This window comes from Lacerta agilis, chromosome 2 (assembly GCF_009819535.1).
Source record: "Lacerta agilis isolate rLacAgi1 chromosome 2, rLacAgi1.pri, whole genome shotgun sequence".
Lineage (NCBI taxonomy): Eukaryota > Metazoa > Chordata > Lepidosauria > Squamata > Lacertidae > Lacerta > Lacerta agilis.
The window spans coordinates 95377647-95396949 of NC_046313.1; the positions used below are offsets into that span (position 1 = coordinate 95377647).

At 44.4% G+C, this 19303-nt stretch overlaps 1 protein-coding gene across 1 annotated transcript in view; it reads left to right on the plus strand.

Annotated features, from left to right (window-relative positions):
• The first annotated feature begins 1147 nt into the window (after positions 1 to 1147).
• Positions 1148 to 19303, plus strand: part of LRIG1 (leucine rich repeats and immunoglobulin like domains 1) — a 122543-nt gene continuing 104387 nt past the window's right edge. Inside the window, exon 1 of the mRNA XM_033141261.1 lies at positions 1148 to 1954. Within this exon, the coding sequence (XP_032997152.1) occupies positions 1740 to 1954 (215 nt within the window). The 5' untranslated portion in view covers positions 1148 to 1739. The remainder of the gene's footprint in view (positions 1955 to 19303) is intronic.

A 19303-nucleotide genomic window follows, 5' to 3' on the forward strand; every position in this document is an offset into this window, starting at 1 on the left:
GCTAGGAGGGGGTCCCAGCCCCTTGGCCAACTGCACTCCGCTGCCGCGCAACCCTTCTTCCCTTGCGCGCTTCTGCTGAGCAACTTGCGGCTCGCTCCAAAAGCAGCCCCAGAGCGCGCGTCGCGCCGCAGCCTTTGCTGGGCTCTTAGCATCGCTGCCCCACACAGGCTTTTGGAGTGCCTTAGAAGTGTGTGTGGGGAGGTGGGGGAGCGCGGTCCTCCTACTAGCAGCCCGGCTCTTCCCACTGAAGGGCCAGGAAGGGAGATCCTCGGGCAGCAGCAGCACGCAAAAAAGCGGAGAAAATGAGCGACTCTTTCCAGCTCCCGCGCCCGCGCGCTCTTCCCCTTTAAGACGCGCGCGGCTGCTGCCTAAGCGGGAGCCTCCCGCTTTCACACCTTGGGTGGGAAAGGGAGGCGGGACCTACTCGCTTCTGATTGACGGCCTTGCCAACCTCAATGGAACGTTGTGTATCCGAAAGGCGGCGCGCGGGTGGTGGGGCGGAGAGGGGAGGGCCTCCTGTCCAATCGGGAAGCGGGCGGGCGCGCCGTGGAACTCGGGGCAGCCAATGCAGAGCGAGAGGCGGGTTGCTGGAAGAGGAGGAGGAGGGGGGAGGAGGAGGGGATGGAACGTGTTGCAATGTGCCCAACGTGGGTTTGAGTTGGGGAAGCGACGCTTGCGGTGCGGGGAGGAGGGCGCTGGAAAGTGGAAGGGAAGGCGAGAAAGAGAGGGAGAGATGGTGGCTGGCAGGCTTCGGGGGCGCCCCGAGAGGATCGCGGCTGGCAGCGCTCCGTGTGGGCGCTAAGGGCTGCTGGCTCAGGGTAGGCGGGAGTGGGAGGTGTCGGGAGGGGGGAGGAGAAAGAGGAGGGGGGCGGCCAGGGAAAAAGCCCAAGAGGAGAAAGTTGCGGAGGCGGAGATAAAGCACCGCTTCCCTCCCACCTATCCATCCCGGTTCCTGGGAAAAGGTGTCTGATCCCCGGGAAAAGGAAGAGGGGAGAGAGAGAGCAAGGAATCGGCCCGCTCGAGCAGCCAGCGATGCAGCCCTCCTCGCCGGCTCTCCCCTTGCAGCGCTGAGACACTTCCCGGGAAGCGGAGGCGAGGCGGAATCTGCAGCTGGGGGGAAAGGGAGAAGAAGGCGGAGGGACTTTTCTGGGGGACCTCTTTTCTTTGCAACAGAAGCAGCAACAAGGCGCCCGCCTGTGGGACGGGGCGCAGGACTCTGTTATCCCCCCCCCCCCGCGCCACCCCTGCCTTTTCCAGCAGCAGGATCCGGACCCTTATTTATTGCGCGAGTGGCGATCGCTGAGAAGGAAGAGGAAGACTTTTAAAGTTTGGCGCTGGTGCCAAGAGCTCGGGAGGCTCCATCCCGCCTCGCTTCCTCTCACTCTCTTTTAGTGGCACTGAAATTCAGCTCTCTGGATGAGCCGGTTCTGGGCTGCTGGCCCCCCGACGAGCGAACTCCAGACCGGCCCCCGGAGAAACTTCAGGAGTTGCTGTTGCAGCTGCTGCAGCTGCAGCCTCACTTTGAGCTGCCATGGTCTGACTAGTAAATGTCGCTGGAGGCCTAGAGACTTGGTGCAAAAGAGATCTAGGCTGAACGACAGTGACGAGTTGTTGGCACTTCCTTGACTTTTCCTTTCTGTCTTTAGTACTTCATTATTATTTTTTAGTTGGTGGGATACCACCAACTCTGCGCTTCTGGCCTCTTATTCCTACCCCCCCCCCTCCATCCAGGATACAAAATGGCGCTGCCGGGATGGGGAAAGTGGGGGTCCCTGCTCTTTTCAGATGCCTTTTGGACCTTCTTCATCCTTTCCCAAACGTTGATGGGGTTCGGCTGCTGCTCGGAGCGGCAGGCCTGCGACGTGAACTGCACGTGTAGCGGTGATCGTGTGGACTGCAGCAACCGGGGGTTGGAAGAGGTTCCCGAGGTGCTGCCTACCTGGGCAGTCTATTTGTAAGTCTCCCGCCTGCGAAGTCAAAAGTTCTGAATGGAGTATGCTGCTTTCTTGTGCCGTTAATTTCTTTCCCAGTCAAACCTCCCAACCTCCTTCAAAGTCTTTGCTGAAGGCCAGCTCCTAACCCTTTTCTTCACTGCATTCTGTGATTAATGTAATATTCCGTTTTCCCTTTATTGAGAGATCTAATTGTAACCGGTTGCCAAGCAACTAACTCCTGGGAGATCCCTTTGGGGGTAGAGAGTTCTCATATCCTTGTGGAAAGATCCCGGTGGGAATAGAGGCTGCTCATTCCCCTTGTAGTTAGGGATGTTCTGCAGAATGAGATGTTCTGCCTTTTAAAGGGAAAGCATCAAATTCTGAACATTTAAAGGGTTTTTTGGGGGGGTGTGTGTCTGTGTGTGTTTGTGAAACTTTGCCACCCAGGCTGGGAGACCTCCAGGTCCTTCTTAACCAGATAAGCTTTTTGGGACACCAGTCTGCAAACTTGCAGTTTTTAAAAATATTGTTGTCTCTGAAGATGTTGGCAGTGTTGTTGCAAAGGTGTGGGGAAGAGGCCGGGTTGTGTTTACTGTGTAGATGTCCCTATAAGACTCAGTTTCATTTAGGCTTAGAAATGTCTGTAGTGTGGCACGGGGGTTAGCTCCTAAGGATCAGATCAGTCGTGGAGCTGAACATAAAAGTGGATGACAGGCTGAAGATTTTCCAGAACTCTTTTAAAAAAAAGAACTTTTACTGTATCTGACTTGTGAAGCATTTATTCTTGCCATGGGATATAAGAGTTTGATCTAATAGTCCCTTTCTTAGATGATTAAAACACCTATGTAGGACTATGGAGAACTGAAGAACTGGGAGTCTAAGGTTTCATTCTTAAAACACACACAGACACAGACACACGGTAGCAAGTAAGGCCCTTTCAAGTAAACATTGATAGGATTTTACTGTTAAGAGTCTTTATTATGCACAAGATCAGGTAGTTAAGGCTTGCCAAGGGTGTTATAAGAGTAAAACAGATCCTCAAGAACTATCACGGTGTATATCACCACTCTGTAAACAGCTGCTGTGGTGTATTGGTGTTGGGTTTATGTGTATAATCTCAGTATTTGAGATATGTGGGGTTTTTTAATTTAAAAATTGCCTATGCTTTCCTGCAGACATTTAGAACTAGTTCTTGAAAACTCACCCCCCCCCCTTTCTTCCAGCTCTGTGTGAGATTACATATCTCATGTTTCACCTCTAACTCAGTGGTGAAAGTTGGAGGAGCTGTGAATAAAAGGTTGCTGTTTGCCTCTTCAGGACAAAGAATAATCTTACTACTTGTTCGACCCACTTCCTTGTGTTTCTAAGGAATTAATAGCTGCACCCCAAAGTGGGGAAAACTTAACATGATGAACTTTGGGAGGAAAAAAAAAAGTCAAAATGGTTAGCAGATGTAGGCCAATCGCCCCTGGTTGCTGCACACTAGGCCCTTGTTATCTGTTAGAACAGTTTCACAAGACTCTCCTCTTATTAGTTATTAAGTGATTAAATCGTGTTTTCTTCAGAATTGGGACCCGTGTGGCCAATTTGAGGTTAAGGTATTAAAATATGGATAAATGAGCCTGTGGTTGGTGCCTGACTCTTTCTGATTTTCATTCGCACTTGCGTTCAGATCCTGATAAATCTTCACATTTGGGATTATTCCCTTTGACTCCAGCAAAGGGAGTTTTACTTGAAACTAAATGTGTAACTAAATGTGTTTAAGATTACAACCTATGGTTTGAAACCTAATAATACCATCACACTTGATCCAGTCAGAAAGTGGGAGTGTAGTAAAAGGTTACCTGTATATAGGTGTTATTCATAAAACGTATAGCTATATTGGCTTCTTAGATGTAAATTATTACTGTTGCTGTTTTTAAGATGGTACCAGGAAAACTCATTCTTCCCATGTTCCAGTTGCTGCTGCGTGTTGCAGGTTAAAGATTTTTTTTTTTTTAGCAAAGAGCAACATGAGTTAAAAGTAGACACAAGTCAAATATGGTATTCTACTTAAATATGTTAGAGTAGTTTAACACACATTGTACAAGAATGTCAGCGTTAGTTTTTATGGAATAGGGTATGTTTAAATCTGGAATGAAACATATAGGTAGCCTCTGGATGAGAATTTGGATAAGTTCATTTTATTGGCCACCACATTGTGCAGCAGCCTAAACATCTGTGTATATGTATCGTGTACCCAAATATTACAAAGCTTCTGCCATTGTACATATGGAGGACTGGAATTAAAGATGGGCAATATTGTGCCATTAGGGGTTTTATGCTGAAAGAGACCTGAAGATGCTAATAGGTTCTGTTTGTATCAGAAAAGAGAGTGGTAGCTGAACTATTAACATCCCTATCTTCAATTCAAAGCCTTGACTAGAATTCTGCATTTCTTATGTTGTAATGTAGGCTAAATTCTCCCTCTGAGATAGGGAAGATAAACATTCAATTGTGGTCTGCTTAGTGCTGTGTCAGTGTGAATGTTTAATTCAGATTGATGTCATTATAATTTAGCTGTCAGCCTCTGGAGTACAATTTATTTACCGCCACCATAATTATATTGCTATCTTAAGTTATTTACAACCATGCTTTACAGACGTGTGAAACTCTGGAGTATATCATATGTTTAAACTTTGCTGCTGCAGAGCTGCAAGTTGTTGATCTTTTGAGTGTGTGAAGCACAAATGTGATTACTAGATGATCATTACTTTACCCTAATTCCTATAATCCGCCATACTTGTTTTTTTGGAAGGATTTCACATCTGGAAACCTGCACTGTTTTCTTTCTCTGTCCATGCACGCACAGAGTTAAGAAGCTGTTTGGTTTAGGGCAGCTCATGCTACCATAAGAGGACATCTCGATGACACTTCTCTTGCTTTTAATATATGCCAGCTTCATTTTAACAGTAGTTGCAGCACTGGTGTTAAATATTGAATGTTCATTTGATTAAGCTTTAGAGTGGTAATATTTATTGTACCACATGAAGGGTGAAGCTCCTTAGATTTTGTTTCTCCCAGTATTCATACCATGTTCATAGTAACTCCTATATGGGTAACAGTTAGGGACTACACTAGTAGCTGCCATACTATGTACTGTATCAAGAGCAATTTATAACTCTTCTGTTTACTCCTCTGGATATCTGTGCAAGCTGTTGGAGCAATACCGGTCAAGAATCCTGTAGCATCTTGAAGAGAAGACCAACTTACTGATTGAAGTTTATGCTTTTGTGGGCTAGAGTACTCTTTGTTGAATGCACGAAGCATTCAAGGAACTCTCTAGAGTCCCTTCCATGCGTTTTGACAAAAGTGAGCTCTAAACCCATGAAAAGCCATAGTCTTAAAAAAGAAAAAAAGAAAATCGCAGAATGTTGTTTCCTTAGAATAGTTGTATGTGATTTATTCTAAAACTATTGATATGTGGCTGTACCAATGCTAGTTTTGTTGCTAGAAATCTTCACTAGAAATTAGTAAATTTTGGGTCTTGGCCATTTTAGAAAGTAGTGCCATGAGATCAGGTAACAAGAGCTTTTTTATTTATTTAAAAAAATTGAATTATGAAGTGTTGTGATTTCTAAGACTAAAAGACTAAGACTAAAACTGAATTGCCTGTGAAACACTAAACTGGTGTATCCGACATGGTGCTCTTCAGACGTTTTGGACTATACATCTTTCCTGATCTTTGGCACACTGAACAGGGATGAATGGTAGCCCAGATTTCACAGCAACAAGGGGGTGGGGAGGAGGCACCACAATGGCTACCCTTGAAAAATCAGTCAATATGTTTGAATTCTCTTTTTTTCTATGAATTTTCACCAGCACCTCAGCCGATAGAAGATAAATATGAACTCTTACTTCTCTGAGGAGAAGATAGGACCAGAAGAAGAAGAAGAAAGTTGTGTAAATCTGCATCTTTCATCTGTTTTGTTTCCAACTTGAGTTGAACAATTTCAGTTGTTTTAAAAGCCAGTCACTGCCAGTGGTATCGCATCCCTGAGATAGATTTTGCCATAACATTACCTTCTCTCAAATAGATTTTCGTTAGAGCTTTGTTTTCCCTCTTGTTGTGGCAGATCGCAACATATCCTTGTCACCTTTCACACTTGCAAGAGGCCACTTATGCTGATAGGAGAAACAGGGTGCCTTTCTGAGCATATTTTAGAGCCTAGGAGCTCGTTTCCAATACTGGTACCAGAACTCAGCTTATTGCATTGTCCTTCTACACAGCGGTCCGTTCCTGCTTTGCTTTCTTGTTTTCAGCAACCTGATTTTAGGCGCGGGAAAAAGTCATTTTGCTCTGTGCTGTTGCTCAACACTTGTGAGTCTGGAACCCTTGCAGATCTCTGCTGATTAGAGTGTGGGGCAGATAATGCCATGGTTGCAGGTTTGATTTGATCCCTGTATGGGAGACAACTGCATATCACTGCATTGCAGGGGGTTGGACAAGATGATCCTCGGGTCCCTTCTAACTCTTCTGTAGATCTGTGTACCTGTAGATCCCGATCTCCTTTGTGCCCCCAACCCCACCCATGCTTCAAAATACCCCAGGAAAACTTTTAAGTAACCAGGCCAGAGTTTCCCATCTTCAGTGCTTTCACTCCTTGTGTAAGTCAGGGTGTGTGCGTGTTTAGGTCTTTGGGGCAATGTTTGGATGGGGAATCTAAGCTGTAGGTTTCTTTAAAATCTCCTGGCACAATTGGGAGAGGGGCATCTTCCCCCACCCTTTCTTTTTTTGGCCATGCTTCTTAACTTTTCAAGGACGGCTGTTCTTGAGAGCCTAAACCCTCCTGTGCAGCCCTAAGCACATCAATTACTAGGGAACAGGCACCATTAAACTTGATGGGAATTACTTCTGAGTAAACAAGCACAGCGTTTCACTGTTTGAAAGTCCACGCTTTGTGAATGGAAGATTGGCTTTGTTTATTTACTGAATTTCTAACCCACCCTGCCCTTCAGCTGAGGGCAGATAGCAACAGCTTGAGATGTGTATCAGCACTATAAAATTTCCTATAAATGCAGTTAAAATGTATACAAGAAAACATCCCCATCCCTGAAAGGCTGCTAGTAATACTTTAAACAAATAGTCTCGCGGCAGGCTCGTGACAGCTACAGAATTAACTTGGACGTTTTTATGTTTTGTAAATAGTAGCAAACGGTTTCAGTGTTAGTATCATATCTTATGAACTTGCTTGGTTGTTGTGGTGTTGCCAAGACCTCCTAGAGAGTTTAAGGATTGTGTGTGTGTGTGTGTGTGTGTGTGTGTGCATATTATACATATTGATTTGCCTTGTCGGGCGTGGAATATAATGCAGTAACCTCTGGCGCTAGCATGTGCAGGGAAATGTATTTTTTTTTTTTTAAAGAGCCGACAGGGAACTGGAACTCTGCACATGAGACTGAACAGTGTCCTCCTTTCAGTGCGGTGTGTGACAGTGATTATATAAGATTATTTATTTGAACTTTTAACTGCTCTCTGTGTAATTTGCTTTGCACTCAAACTCCCATGTGGTTTTGAAAAACCGAGTATCATTGTGTGTGGTTGGGGAGGAGAGGCCACAGCTTGTGTGTGTTGCAAGGTAGTGGAAGATCTTAAACCTAGCATGCAGTCTGAGGCTCCCCCCCACCTTCCCAGCCCACAATTTCTTGGTGCCTGGCTTTGAAGCTCAGATAGGCAACAAAAGATATAAAACGTCTGAAGTGTGATTTACTTGAGAACATTATCCGCGGTTAAGAAAAAATAATGACTGCAAGAGTATAGGAAACTGAACGCTTGCTGCCAACAGATGCCAGGTGCAAAGTGTGGAGAACGTCAAAATGGGAATTTCAGGCCTGGCAGCCCCCCCCCCCCGACACACAGACACACACACACTTTTTTAAAATTTAAAGCTGTAAAACCCTTTCTCTTGCTCACTTAAGGTTGATAGAATTGCTGTGAGAGTTTAACTTCTTCCCCAAAATGGACAAAGGGAAGAGAGAGACTCAGTGGAAAAGATTTTGAAGCTGGTCCGTTGGTAGTTTGGTCACACCTCATGGGCCTCACAACAACACTTCTGATTATGTGCACATGGGATTAAAACATAAGACGAGCCCCAGCCTTCCAGTCCTGCATTCTCATTCCTCGTAGTGGCCAGCCAGTTGCCTCTGGGGAAGACTGCAAGCAGGAGCTGAGGGAAGAATTTGTCTCCTGTTGCTGTTCCTCAGCAACAGGTATTCAGGTCAGATGTGGCATGGCTTGCCTCTGATATCGCAGCCGCCATGACTAGTAGCTGTTGAGGGCCCTATCCTCCATGAATTTGTCTTTTCTGCTTTTTGAAGTTGGCTCGTGGTAGCAAATTCCGTACGTTTTAACTCAGGTGCCTTGCGAAGGAACTGCTTCACTTTTGCTGAACAACTCCAGGTTTTAACATTATGAGGAGAAAAAAACAACAACCCTCTATCCATGTTCTTGGGAAAGGAAGGAAAACTGTCCGCTTTCTCCACACATGCATTATTTTGTACGCACTTCTCCCCCACCCCGTTCACCTGCCCCTCCAAACTAAAAGTCCCTGAACACCTTTCCTCATAAAGGAGTTGCTCCAGCCCTGCCAAAATAATGGTTGGCTTTTTCCAGCTCTACAGCATCCTGTTTTGAGAGGTGGGGACCGGAACCAAAGGCAGTGCTGTATTCAAAGTGTGGTTGTACCATAGATGAATATATTCAAGGCATTTAGGTGCTGGGAGCTTTATATTAGATCCTTTCCAAATGATCTTTACCACGAGAACTTTTTTCACAGCTTCCATTCATTGGGTTGAGGTTTTCTACCATGACTCCGATATATATTTACTGTTCGGTTGCCATGAGCTCTGATCCCATCAGTGTATATATGTGTCCTTAGAAACAATGTGCATTGCTGCAGGGTGGATTTGATTTAAATCAAACTGATTTAAATCACGATTTAAATCAAATCAGGGCCGATTTAAATAAAAAAATCCGATTTAAATAAAAAAATCCAATTTAAATGGGATTTTTTTTTATTTAAATGGGATTTTTTTTATTTAAATCGGCCCTGAGCCTTACTGACTAGTGATTTAAATCATGATTTAAATCAGTTTGATTTAAATCAAATCTACCCTGCTGTATACTGGCATTGGACTGCATTTGCCATTTTAATGCCCATTTCTCCAATTTTGGAGCCCATTGCAATTCCTTCTTTTATCATCCTGAATAATTGGGTTTCACTGGCAAACTTGGCTCACCCCAAACTCCGTATCATTTATGGATAAGTTAACAAGCACTGGTCCCAATACAGTTGCTTGGAGAACCCCATGTCTTTCTTCCCTCTGTTAAGAGAACTGACCATGTATTCCTACCTCCAGTTAGTGATTCATAAGAGGACTTGACCTCTTTTTTATTTTATTTGCTCAGGCAAAAGCTTTTTGAAAGTTCAGGTAAAGTACAGTCGTACCTCGTGTTGCGTTTGCTGCGGGATGCGAATGGCATGGGTTACAAACGCACCAAACCCAGAATTACCGGAACAGGTTACTTCCGGGTTCGGCGGTCCACGCATGCGCAGATGTGCCAAATCGTCACCCGCGCGTGCGCAGAAGCGGTGCTGCGGGTTACGGACTGCTCATGATGCGAATGGGGCTCCGGAACGGATCCCGTTCGCATCCAAAGGTACCACTGTATGCTGGATCATTGTTTCCACATACTTGTTGACACATCTAAGCACTGCAAGATTAGTGAGACAAGACTTGATCTTTGCTGAGGCCATGTTGATTCTTCTTCAGCAAGGCTTATTCTTCTATATGCTCAATAATTTTCAGGCTGCCCATGTTCTTATTGCCCTCCTAAATTGTCATCCAGAGCAGGAGCAAAGAAAATTGAGGCTATCAGCCCAAATTGCTTCTCCTTTCTACATGTTCCTTGCAAATCTCCCACCTCGATTAAATTGGCTCCTACCTAATCTCTGTTGGAGATATCAGATTGTGGCGATGTGTAACCGACCCCTAAGTCCTGTTGGAAAAAAATGATCCCCTGTGAAAAGTTAAAGCAGTATGGATGAAATGATGTGATCCCTGTAGCTGCTGATGTTTGTGCGAGAAGTGTGTGTATATACACTCATGCATGTGTCCAGAGATATTACACCTCCGTGTTAACTGAATGCAGTTAATAAATGTTACATTCCTGAGTGTTGCTCAGTGGTCAACTTAAAACAGACAAAATATCCCTATCCTGTTGAAGTCAGAAAACGAGATATGAGCTGTCTAATCATATGCATTAAGTCTTTTTCCAACTGTATACTGTAATCTGTTCAGAATTGGTGTGAGCACATGAAAGGTGTTTATGGACTGTTTAAAAGCTCTTTGCAGATTAAAGTGGTGTGTTTTTTGGTGTAGTGAATGTGTTAACACTAAGGAGACTTGGGTTCAAATCCTAATTCAGCTAAGAAACTCACTAAACTGTTTTGAAAACAGCCAAGAGTCCCGGGGCAGGGGGTTGTTGTGACCCTGCAAATCAGGATAGATTCCACATCTCTGCTTTCTGGTTATGTCATTATCCCCACCCCACCCCCGCTTATTCAGAGTAGGCTGACTGAAATAAATAAGTACACTAATTTCAGTGGATCTACCAGGAATATAACTGACATTGAATTTAGCTCTATGGAAAAGCAGTGTACAAATATTTAAATGAGATCTTGGGTGAGAAAGCTCTGTTCTCTCAACCACGCCCTACCTTACAGGGATATGTTGTGAAGATAAAATGGTTGCAAGCTTGAATGCCTTGAGGGGAGGTCAGGATAAGCATGAACTATAGAAAGCAGTTAATGTATTTTTGCCTTAAAAATATAACTGTTGATTATCTGCTGACTAAATACATCGCTAGTAAACCACTAGATAGTTTGGGTTGAAGTTTTTGCTTGTTTTTGTTTTTTGCTTAAGCAAGTAAAACTTGACATTCTTCCAGACTGATATGAACACACAAAATAGAAGTACTCATTGAAATGAACAGAGCAGTCAACAACAAAGTATATCATTAAATGCTCAGCCTAAATCAGTGATTCCCAAACTTTTGCCCCCATAGACCACTTGAAAATTTATGAGGGTCTTGGCAGACCACTTAATGATTTTTCTTTTCTGCCTGTTTTAGCAAACGTAATGTGTTGCGCTAAATGCAATATGATTTTTAATTGTATTTTTATTGCTTCATTTTTTCTTCGGTGTTGGATTTAATTGTGTCGCACTTTGAAATCAAATTGTAGTAGCTTCAGATAAAATATAATAAGCAAACGAACCAATAAAAAAAAGACAAAAGTCAATATGAAATGTCGATGCCTTGGGTTTGCTGCTTCCCATCTTCAACCACAAATCCACAGACCACAGTTTTGGAACCCCCTGGCCTAATTCACGACTCTTTGATTCCAGCTCTCCAGGTGTGTGTGTGTGTGTTTGGAATAAAAATTTCAAATGACACTTGCTGAACGTTAATTTTTTTTGGGGGGGGGGTCCCTCATGCTTTGTCTCTTGCAGCGGAAACAGTCTTGGGCACCTTTAAAAAAGCACATTTTATCATTATGGCGTGGACTTCTGTGGATTACACTCTGTTAGCAGTTTCTCTTGATTGAGACATGACATGTATTCTTGGAGATGGAGGAGTTTTCCAAAAACATTTTAAAGAACTTCTTAGTAATTAGCCAAGCTCAGGATAACTGGAGCTGCCAGGAGGTGCTTAGACAGTCTGCTTTGTGCCCCTGATGAAATACTTTTACAAGCCCTAAATTGGAAAATGTCTCTTTTTTGTTGTGTGCGGGGGGGGGGGGAGGGGGGGCTTGAGGGAAAACAAAATGCCAAAGTTGACCCTGGTAAAGAAGTGTGTGTGTGTGTGTGTGTGTGTGTGTGTAGGCAGCTCACTCAAGCTTGGCCATTATGGCTTCATACCCCTAAATCCTATTCAGTATCGCTGAACAAATGGAATGGAACTGAGAATGAGCTGTAATCTCCAAAGGCCAGCTTGTCGCATAGCTCAGCAGGACTGAGGGAGAGCATAAGGATTTCTGTTCTCCTCTGTACTCTCATCCGAGCTTCCCACTGAAAACATTTCCCGCCTCTTTAATTTTAGCATTGATCAGCTAACTCCCTTCAGCAGGCTCTCTGAACCTGCCGCCCCTATTGTCCCTTGTTCCATATCTGGCTCTGTTCCTATTAGAATGCCTCGGCCATATATTCTTCGTAATTTGTAGTGTTTTGCGACTGGCAAATTCTTGCCTCTTCTCAGTTGAAAGGCTTTGCAGTCTGGCCCTAAAAACATGTTTACTCAGGGGCAAAGCCCCACTGTGTTCAAAGAGATTTGCTTCCTCAGGACATGTTCTTAAGATGGAATTCACACACTTTCCCCCCCTGAGGTACTAAGCTCTTCTGGGTCTTTCAGACTCCCCTGCCCCCCAGCATGGGGGAACTTTGTTTGTTGTTCATATGGGAGCCATTCACACAATGTCTGAATTTGTGTGGTGGGCTTGTTGTGTGAGTGAGCTATGGGCTTGCCCATTATTTATTTATTACTTTATTTATTAAATTTGTATACAGAACTGCTCTTCGTCCGAAGATCCCAGGGTGGTTCAAAACATAATACAAAATGAGAACACAAAATACATAATAAAGCAAATATCAACCAATAACCCCCCCCTCCCACAAACACATTCCAAAGGCCCTAGAATGTTAAGGCCTGATTATAGAGAAACGTTTTTGCCTGGTGCCTAAAGATATGTAATAAAGGTACCAGGTGAGCCACCCTGGGGAGAGCATCCATAAGCGGGGAGCCACTACTGAAAAGGCCTGTTCTCGGGTTGCCATCCTCCAGATCTCTCATGGAGGGGCACACAATGAAGGCCCTCAGATGATGATGTAACTCAGGCATAGGCAAACTCGGTGCTCCAGATGCTTTGAGACTACAACTCCCATCATCCCTAGCTAACAGGACCAGTGGTCAAGGGTGATGGGAATTGTAGTCTCAAAACATCTGGAGGGCAGAGTTTGCCTATGCCTGATGTACCGGTAACTGGATGGATGCTGCTCTTAGTTCAGTGGAGCAGCTTCTGATTTTCACAGGATTCTTCCTTCCTCAAAGTTGGGGGCCTTAATTTCGCCTCTGGGGCCATGGGGGGGGGGAGAGAGAGCACACTACTGTTGAAGCTGACTTGGAGTTGCAACCATCCAAATTATTGGGTGGGATTTCCTCCCACCAGGAATCACCTGCAGTGCCCCACAAATCTTTTGTAGAAGGTTGGGGGGAATCGCCAGAGCACTGCTCACAGACGTTGTTTTGGATGTGCAATGATTTAGTTAGACACAACCGTTTTTGTTTTTCCTTAGTTGCGTTCGGAGAGCTTTGAACACCCCCGTGGCTTCAGATTTTAGAGGGAAGGCATGAATGCTGGGTGTAACCACCAGTGAGTAGAAGATATTACCTTTGTGTTCAACCCAAAGGCTCATTTAGTCCAGAGCATCCTGTTCTCATAGTGGCCAACCAGATGCCTATGGGGAGTCCACCAGCAGGACACATAACACACAGCAGTGGTCTCCTGCTTCTGATCTTCAGCTACAAATTGCTACTAATCTTCCTTTAATCTTCTGGCAGCGAAGTTTAAAAAATGGGTATGGGGTCCCCCCCCCCCACAAGGAGGCGACATAAAGTGCTGAGAACACTAGAATTTCTGCAAATCCTCAATTTTCTGAGAGATTGCAGTGAAAACTGAGCATGGCACACTTCAGAGCTTTCAGACACTGGGTTTAATTAAACAAGAACACATCGGTAACTTGTGTGAGTTAAACTTGTTCCTAGGGTGTCTGGTTTTGATTACAGCTTAAGTGTGCAGCTGTGGCTCAATAAGCATCCATAATAATAGGTATACATGTCACTATTATTTGAATGAGAATGCTGATAAGTAAAACATACTCAGCAGTATTCCTTTCATGGTAGCCAGGCGATATCCCACTAGGTATAGTGTTGCATCCGCATTTATGTGTTCGTGAAAATTTGTATAAATGCAAATTTCAAGCCGTAAGGTTGTATATCCAACATTGGCTGTGAGCCGAGGGAACAGGCTTCTGCTTTCTTTCACCCCTATCCTGGTCCTCAGTGTGCCTTCGAAATCTTCTCCTGGTGTGTTGGGGTATCTCTGGAGCCAATTTGCGGGGCACATGGGTGGGTGGGGGGCTGCAGGGGGAGATGAGAGGAAACTGAAGTCCCATTGTGTGAGCAGATGTCCACTCACGCGGCATTGAATTCCTCCCATGGCACTTTTAAGTCTTTATTTTAGTTTTCTGTGTGAGAGCCTTCCCCCCCCCCCCTCCTCAAAACCTGTTTGCCATTCAGGAGTTGTCCCATATTACAGTATGCCCTTTAACTTAGCTTCCCCAGTAATTCAGTCCACAATACACACACAACCAGTAGTTTTCCCAAGTGTTGTAGTGATAATTTGTGGCACTTGTCATTGCTCTCTAACTACTACATTTTTAGTTTTATCAGTGTTTGTTTTAATTGTTGCAAGCCACCTCGAGTCATGGTTCTGGGGGGAAAGGTGGGATATTATTATTATTATTATTATTATTATTATTATTATTATTATTATTATTACTACTACTACTACTACTACTACTAATTTATTTATTTATTTTTATTTTGCAAAAATAAAACAAAAACAAATTTCAAATATCAACATATCAGATAGAATAATCAATACAAATTGTTGTTGTTTAGTCGTGTCCGACTCTTTGTGACCCCCATGGACCAGAGCACGCCAGGCACTCCTGTCTTCCACTGCCTCCCGCAGTTTGGTCAGACTCACGTTGGTAGCTTCGAGAACACTGTCCAACCATCTCGTCCTCTGTCGTCCCCTTCTCCTTCTCAATACAAATTAAGATGACATAGAGTAAAAACGACTTCCCTCCACCTGTATGTGACTTTTCCTTTTAAATTTTACATTTCTCGTTGTGTTCTTATGCTATCTTATACCACCGTTTCTGTTATGAAGTCTAAGATATCGCAAGGAGAAGCAAAATACTAAAATTCCTTCCAGTAGCACCTTAGAGACCAACTAAGTTTGTTATTGGTATGAGCTTTCGTGTGCATGCACACGTCTTCAGATACACTGAGAAGTGACAGAGTAATAACAGGCATATCAATATTTCAATACCAAAACAGTGGGATATTATTATTATTATTATCCAGGGATTGTTAGTGTGGGAGGGAACCGCTGAAGCCATCTGAGGGGGCTTAGTAAATGGAGTTCTCCAGAACACCCTGGAACATTCTTTGAAAGCAGAATGCATTTCCATTCAAAATGTGCAAAGGCATGCCATTTGGGTTATTGGATGTTTTCATTCTGGGCAAAGTCCAATTGTACATCTGCCTCCTTCACTTTGTATTTAAATCACGCTTTTGTAAATTCAGCTTTCTTAACGCTGAGGCCAAAAGCCTTTTCTTTTATCTGTGTATATGCGCTCAATCAGCACTGTTTTGCTATTTCAATTTTGTTGTCTCAGTTTGTGCTGCTGCCTGAAAAGTTCTTGTTGGTGCTTTCTGAAGGGCCTTTTAGACTGAAGGGCTTCAGCGCCCCAGAGTTTAAGCCTCTCTTCCTCTAGAGAAGCTGTTTGTTGTCTTTAATTGCCCCGCTTGGCTTTCCCTCCCCATGGTGACAGCAATTTGAAACGCAAGCCCCCCCCCATACAATGGGAGCCAACCTTCAATAGAACTGTGTTAATAGTCAGAACCACTTACAAAGGGGGGGGGGGGGAATTTGAAAGGTGGTGAATGAATGGGCTTGGGGGGGCGGTGGAGAGAGTGTTGGGGAAGGGGCAGTAGGGAACATTTGCAGGGGTAGGAAAAACAACCTTCTCTGTAGGTTGAGATATGAATCCTCCTTGCACTTCTGAAACAATCCACAGTATTTCTTGTAGACACAGTTATTTCAGATTAGTTAGGTTCAACATGTGGTCAGTAAATTATTATTTTTTTAAAAAAGTTCTATGTATCCCAAGGGGCTCCTCCAAGTGGCTCAAGACACTATGGGTGGTTCTCTTCTCCCCATTTTATCCTCTTAACAACCTTGTTGAGAGACACTGCTGGACCAGGGTCACCCAGTGAGTTTCATGGCTGAGTGGAGATTCGAACCCTGTTCTTGCAGGTCTTAGTTCGGTGCTCAAACCACTATGCCACACTGTCTGTCATCCCAGTTGAATGTCCTGATGCCAAACTTTTGGCTAGAGGAAATACCTGATTTTAGGCATGGCGGCCTAAATCAGAGCTTTCCAAACTTTTCACGTTGGTGACACACTTTTTATAGACATGCATCGTTTCGCGACACAGTAATTCAGTTTCAGTAGCAAGCCAGGGGTTAAACTAACCCCTTTCCAGCCCCGGGAAGAGCGCGGGGACCGTTCGTGCGACACACCTACACACTGCAGCTGATACACTTAACGTGTCGTGACTCACAATTTTGAAAACTTTGGTCTGAATTGTGTTGGCTGATTGGAATTTGACTTCTGTAACGCCACTTTGGCTTCTCTTCTCTTCTGCACCTCTTCCCAATTGACCTCCCAGAATTAGGTTTTGAAGGCATGTGGGAAGTGTGCAGCGGAAGAGGGGAAAGGTGAAGTCCCTGTTCCCTCCAGGACCGGTTTCTGGGGAGCACAAGTGAGGCACTAGCGCTGTTGTGGACATTATGCGCTGCTTGTGGGCTTCCCAATAGGCATCTGGTTGGCCACTATGAGAACATCAGGCTGGACTAGGTGGGCTTTTGGACTAGCCCAGCAAAGCTCTTCTTATGCCTTAGAAGAATTAAAAGTACCCAGTCTACAAACCAAAGTAGCTGCTGCGGTGCTTGCTTTTGTCTTCCTCCCCAGTTCCGCTTTCCTTTTGTGACATGACCATGGGCTGGAACTGTATTACTGTTCAGTATACATACGGTGTGTAGGCCGTATCGAACAAAACAAAACCAAATGCATTGTAACCGTGAATCAGCAAAAAACAACCAAGTAGGTCATTTGCACAGTGTTGTTGGAAACCACCAGTGAGAGGTGAAAGCATTGGCTGTTTCTGTTTTATTAGGAATGGTAGTGATGTGCTGTTGGTTGCCACTCATGTTATATCCTACGGTGCTTTAACAATGGTGTGCAACCGATACCTTCTGTTTAATAGAAACAGACTTCCATGCACAGTGGTCCACCATGGATTGATACTTCACCATAGATTGAGATTATGTGCAACTCCTGCCAGTGTTGCAGTTCCTGTGAAAATGTTGTATTTAAGGTCTGTGACTGAAAGGTCCAAGACCTCTCATTCGTTGTTCGAAACTCCCATTGCTCTAGGCGCATTTTGCGACATGGAATTTCATTAGTGCGAGCAGTTTCTGAGCTCTGGGCACAGTACTGCGCCTAAGATTTCAGATTAAAACTGCAGAGTAGAAGGAAAGGGGGACCTTTTTCTGCCTCTCCACTTCTGGCTACTCTCTCAAGACTGGAGAAGAGACCCTCTTAAGAATATTTGGGGGGCGGGCAGGGGAAGGACTAGACTAGGGGTCAGCAAACTTTTTCAGCAGGGGGGGCCAGTCCACTGTCCCTCAGACCTTGTGGGGGGCCGGATTAATATTTTTTTGGGGGAAATGAACAAATTCCTATGCCACACAAATAATCCAGAGATGCATTTTAAATAAAAGGACACATTCTACTCATGTGAAAATACGCTGATTCCCGGACCATCCGCGGGCCGGATTTAGAAGGGGCTGGATTCAGCCCCCGGGCCTTAGTTTGCCTACCCATGGACTAGACCATGTGAAAAATGAGCATAATATTTTAGCTGCAGTTCATTCATTTTCAGCTTTGTATTCTTGTTATAAAAATGCACGCCAAACATTCCGTTTTTGCACCCAGAACCTAGGTTTAAGGTGCCATTTAGCTTTCATGTCTTGGTTACTAGCACTGCTCTCATTTATTTTTAGCAATCTCCATCATCATGAGTTTATCTCTTTGATGTTGCTTACAGAGCAACGTGAGAGAGAAAGAGAGGGTGGGTTCTTGTCCCCAAGTGATTTGAAGTCTAAATTTGACAGAGGGCGAACAGAACTTGGGGGGTGGGGGTGCCAGAGGCAAGGGATGAATGTTAACTCATTGACAAACTAGCACTGTTTGCTCAAATTGTAAAAGCTAATACAGTAACTGCCATTGCCGTGTGACAATCTTGGTTCTCTGAATCCGTTGATAGGTTTTGCCCCCCTTTCTGGAATTGGCATGTCTCCAACCAGCATCTCCATAGTCCCTCTAACACAGTGGTGGCCAAAGTTGGCCCTCCAGCTGTTGTTGGACTACAACTCCCACCATCCCTAGCTAACAGGACCAGTGGTCAGGGATGATGGGAATTGTAGTCCCAAACAGCTGGAGGGCCTAATTGGGCCACCACTGCTCTAGCAGGAACCTCCAATCCTTCAGATGTTGCTGGACTACAACTCCCATCATTCCTGACCATTGACTCTGCTGACTGGGTTGATGGGGGTAGGAGGTGATAAACATTTGTACGGCTGTGGGTTAGCCATCCCTATTCTAAGGCAGTTTTTTCCCCAACCTGGTGACCCCCCCAGATACTTTGGACTTCAATTCCTATCATCCCAAGCCAGTATACTGAGTGGTTGGGGAAAATGGAGATTGTAGTCCAAAATATCTTGGGGGAACCAGGTTGAGAAATGCTGCTCTATGGAGAAATAAGATAAACGAAACAGCATTAGTCTTATGGGTCTATTGTGGTCAGGCTTGCAATCACTGCCCATGCCATCTCAGTGTGGGGGTTGGATTTGTGAAGGGTCTGAATACCGCTAAAAACCTTTGTAGGTTATCTTGGTATCTGAAGAAGTGTGCATGCACACGAAAGCTCATACCAAGAACAAACTTATTTGGTCTCTAAGGTGCTACTGGAAGGAATTTTTTATTTTATTTTGTTTTGACTATTGCAGACCAACACGGCTACCTACCTGTAATTGGTTTTATCAGCGAACTTTTTTGGGGGGGAGGGTAGCCATTGTGGTGCCACCAGGCTGTTTTAGACTGCAACTGCTATAATCTCTGACCATGGTGGCTGAGGCTGATGAGAGTTGTGGTCCACAAAGGTGTTGGCTTCGCCTTATCTAGCTAGCCTTACTATTGCATAGGTAAGAGGTCCTCTTGCAGGAAATGGGGCCAAAAGTAAACTCATTGGTGTAATCAAGGAATTAGAGGAGGTTAGTGAAACTTGTTGCCCGGAGGAGTTGTTCTCTGTTGTGATAAAACACTGAACTTTAAACGGAACGGGTCTATTTTTGAAT